Source organism: Nestor notabilis, unplaced genomic scaffold (genome assembly GCF_000696875.1).
Source record: "Nestor notabilis isolate BGI_N333 unplaced genomic scaffold, ASM69687v1 scaffold8005, whole genome shotgun sequence".
Lineage (NCBI taxonomy): Eukaryota > Metazoa > Chordata > Aves > Psittaciformes > Psittacidae > Nestor > Nestor notabilis.
In genome coordinates this window covers 25491-29497 of record NW_009928822.1, presented here as the reverse complement: position 1 = coordinate 29497, position 4007 = coordinate 25491, and the positions used below count along the sequence as shown (strand labels likewise).

General features: G+C 34.6%; 1 protein-coding gene across 1 annotated transcript in view; it reads right to left on the bottom strand.

The window, feature by feature from the left end:
* Window positions 1–4007, bottom strand: part of TBC1D32 (TBC1 domain family, member 32) — a gene marked incomplete at its 3' end in the record, with an annotated part of 46219 nt that overhangs the window by 18837 nt on the left and 23375 nt on the right. The window contains exons 17-19 of the mRNA XM_010014692.1: window positions 3937–4007; window positions 2162–2300; window positions 1397–1484 (exon numbers count right to left, since the gene is read on the bottom strand). The exon at window positions 3937–4007 is cut by the window's right edge and continues 1 nt beyond it. Coding sequence (XP_010012994.1) covers window positions 1397–1484; window positions 2162–2300; window positions 3937–4007 — 298 coding nt within the window. The remainder of the gene's footprint in view (window positions 1–1396; window positions 1485–2161; window positions 2301–3936) is intronic.

The window sequence follows — 4007 nt, the reverse complement described above, 5'->3', positions numbered from 1 at the left end:
GACTAAAACTTCGCAAGACAGACTGCCTGAGGGGTACTTTCCCTGCCATTCTCAATCCATTGTCAAGCTATCTCCTTATCTTAAATCTAAACTATACAGCAACAGTTTGCAAAGACTATTATACTAGAGTAGGATGATATTTATACATCTTCCACATAAATGAGCTGCTGACCTTCTTTAACAAGTTAACTGCTACAGATCAAGGCTTAGCTAGCATTGTCTCTGTGGTTTAAAAATAAATACAGATTTAGTATAACTCATTAATAAATGAAAACATACCACAATGAAAAGTTAAACAAATCTTTTAAGAGAAGCACTACTAGCTGACTTTATAATGTTACCTTTTAAAACACAAGAGAAAGGTTTGGAGATTTCAGAGTTAGATGACTATCCCAAATTATGTGCTTAACACAAACTTCACGTATATTACAATCTCCTTTCAGTGGTGAAACACAATGCTGATTATTTGTCTTTGATGCCAAGGGCCATATGAAGCAAACTGGCTGAGAACCATAAACAAGACAGATCGGTTACTCCTCAAGTGGATCTGCTCCCTGCTTTCTGAAAGACCCCAGAGGCGTAAATAACCAACAAGCAATAAGTTTCATTGACTGGCAGAATTTGCCTGCATTTCTGAGTCTTTCCGTCAAGCCATTTTAATTAAATACCAGCCATTTCTAGATACTCAAAGAGAATCTTGGCAGCTTTTGTACCTCATAGACCTCCTTAGCAACTTAAGACAGTAGCTTTAATTTAGTGGTAAGATTCTAGTTTTAACATAACTACCTAGACCACTGAGTGGTATGGCAACAGCTGAGGTATCTGGAAATGAATCTGAAGGCTTTGTGGTATGGCTTGACATATGAGAAGAGCTGTCAATTCAGACAATCTGAATTCCATCTCAATATTGTGTAAAAGCACCAATGACATTCAGGCCTTTGCAGTTTCACACTCCTTGAGCACTCAGTAACCATGGAAAAGTATATATAAATTTCAGAAATCAACAGTTATCAATTCTGATTTGTAGATCAGTAAGAAGCACTTGCAAATTCTAAGCAACTTTTTTTTTTTTTTGCAGATATAAATGCCTTCATGCTCATACAGGAAATTTCTGGAAATCCAAACCAATGGAGTAAAGATTTTGATTAATTTAAGGAAATAAAAAAGACAAAACAAAACAAAACAAACACAACCCTGCATCAACATAAGTGGATGACTTAAAAGTTGGAAAGAATAAAGTTCTATTAAGAAGAAATCAATGGACATTTAGGCATTCTTTCCTAATAATGTGTAATTATTCCCTGCAGTTGAAATTTAACATCTTTCTCACTGTCTTCTTCCAATATGCAAGACTACAGAAGGTAAGTATTCATAATAACACCATTCTTCAATTTACCTGAACTCTGAAGAGCTACTGCACCTGACGGTGTTGTTGCCATTTGTGTAACAATCACTTTATTACCAAACTCTTCATATTCATTTGTCTGTTAGTAACAAATATAAAGCTCAGTAATTCAGAAGGCATGAAACTCTCCAATGATCTCTTAAACATTGATCTTTCCTACACTTACTTACAGAATTTAATCCACTATATGGTTAGACTTGAACAGTTCAGAGAAACTAGCCTCTACGGACTTACCAGGGTCAGATTCCAAACCAAACATCTTTATCAAGTATCTTCTAAAAATTTAAATACAAAATACTATGGCTGAGACATGCAACATCAGCAAAGAATAAAAACATTAGTATCATGGTTCTTACACACATTCATTAGGATGTCTGTAACATTATCCTTCTTCTCCCTATATGTGCATTTCAAGTACTGTCTAGAATATCTAGATTTAACATCTAACAAGGTGGTCAAGAAAAATTTGCACTTAAAATAAAAATATTTTTCCTAGCATTTCAAACTTTACAGTAAAATGTCTGAAAAATAAATATATGCCTCTATATCTGAAGATGAGCAACATCCAATAAACTTAAAATTAATGTAGTAGAAATATCAAAGGTAAGCTATATTTAAATTCATTTTTGTGATACAAAATAGAAAGGAAGTGACTAAGTGGTTTCTGGAATTTTTTTTCTTATTTTCTTCCTTTTTTATTTTATTATAATCATTAAAAGAAAGTAAAATTGTACAGACAGACTCTGTAATGCTTACCTGGAGTTTCTTTGATAAACTGCTAAACATAAAGTTCACACAGTCATTCATGGCACCTGTGCTATGAAGCAGAAATAGTCCTTTGGGTGTGGCAGAAAAATTTACCAAGGCATCTAACAAAGTCTCCTCCCATAACAAACTGCAAGAGTAGCAAAATAATTTTAAAAGACATGCAAAAAAGCATGAGGAAAAAAATTAAGACTACAATTTCTAAGGTTGAGAAACATCACCACTTCATTTCCTGGGCTTTACGTTTACTCTATACATTTACGTTGCTTTTAAAATAAGCATTTGGGAAACTTACATATTAGACTATTTTCTACAAACTTCCAAACTCATCCTGGCAAAACTAAGGTTAGCTAGGAACACAGAACAGAACGATGATGTAATGGGGAACCCAAAATACCTATGACATCTCTAAATATACTTATGACTTGCTATCTGACTCCAGACAAGTCTTGAGATTTTAATGCAGCAGTTACAAACTAGCAAAACAGGCACAGAGTTTCTCACCAACGTAAGAACACTATGAGGAACTAAAAAACTCACATTTGAGGAGATAAAATGCCTTCTAAAAATTAGTACAGAATTGTGAAACTAAGGTCCTATATATACAGAAAATACATTTACATACTAACAACAATAAATGGAACCTATTTGCTACAGACATGGCAGAAAGAACAGCAATTGCAAGAAGTATGATGATATCCTCTGCCCTACAAAATATTCTACCCTCTATAAGGAAAAGCCAAGCAATTACATCACCTTTGACTAGGTACCATCCCTGCAGGTACCATTAGACTCTTGTGATTCTGCTTCTCTAAAAGCATTTGCTTAGCGGATTCTCATCCTCAGTTCTGTTCTCATTTCCCATTTTTAAATTCTCTCACCAGCAAGCAGCATGCAGCTTTCCTCATAGCAGTCAACCATTACCCCAAGCTTTAATCACTTCTGCAGAATCCCTGCCATGTCATGTTCAGAAGCAAAAATTTCACCCAGAAAAGACCCAGCTATCTTGTTCCACAGCTAAATGAAAAATGTAGATACTAGGAGGAAATTGTGTTACTGGTAATGATTAGTAACAGCCTTCTCAGACAGAGCTCTGCACTAGATTTGAGCTGCTATAACCAGTTCACATACCACCATCACAGACTAGAGCTATTGAGGTATCTTTGCAAATTATACATGAAATCTATAGTAAAGTATAAACAAGAATCTAGTTAATTAACTAGGTTCTACACTAACACCAACATCACACTGAATTTTCAGGCTCACAAATATCTGTTATTTCTCATCCTAATATGCCTACAAACTTCTATAAAAGGACATGAAGTTTTTGTATAAAAGGAAGGATGACTTCCACTTAATATGTGATAGGCATTTTTTGCTACATAATATTTTGAAGGTGTAGCTACCATTCAGCAGAACAGCATTTTAGACTAACACTAAATTAAACCTGTAAGATAAACTGTCAGGCATTTTGTTTTATGCTTTCCAATTCACATTTTTCTCAAGTCAATTTCTGCAGTCAGAGAGAATCAACCATAAGTCAATTCTGCATAGATTAGACACAATTCTGTAAGCCAAAAAAGTCGTGAAAGGTCAAGAACAATTTTGTAACTCTACTAAGGGCTATGTCAGGATGATTTCACTCTACCTACCACTATGCTTTTGGAAAAAAAAAACCCACAGGGTTATTAGGATGCCTCAGTTGTGGATTAAGTAGCAGTCTGTGTTCACACTTACGCATATGTATAAATTAAGTATTAACTTACGTGGTTTTTGACTCTAGATTTATTGATGAAGCTGAGTCCACACCAGTTACAGGAGTAGGTACTCTTTCTGA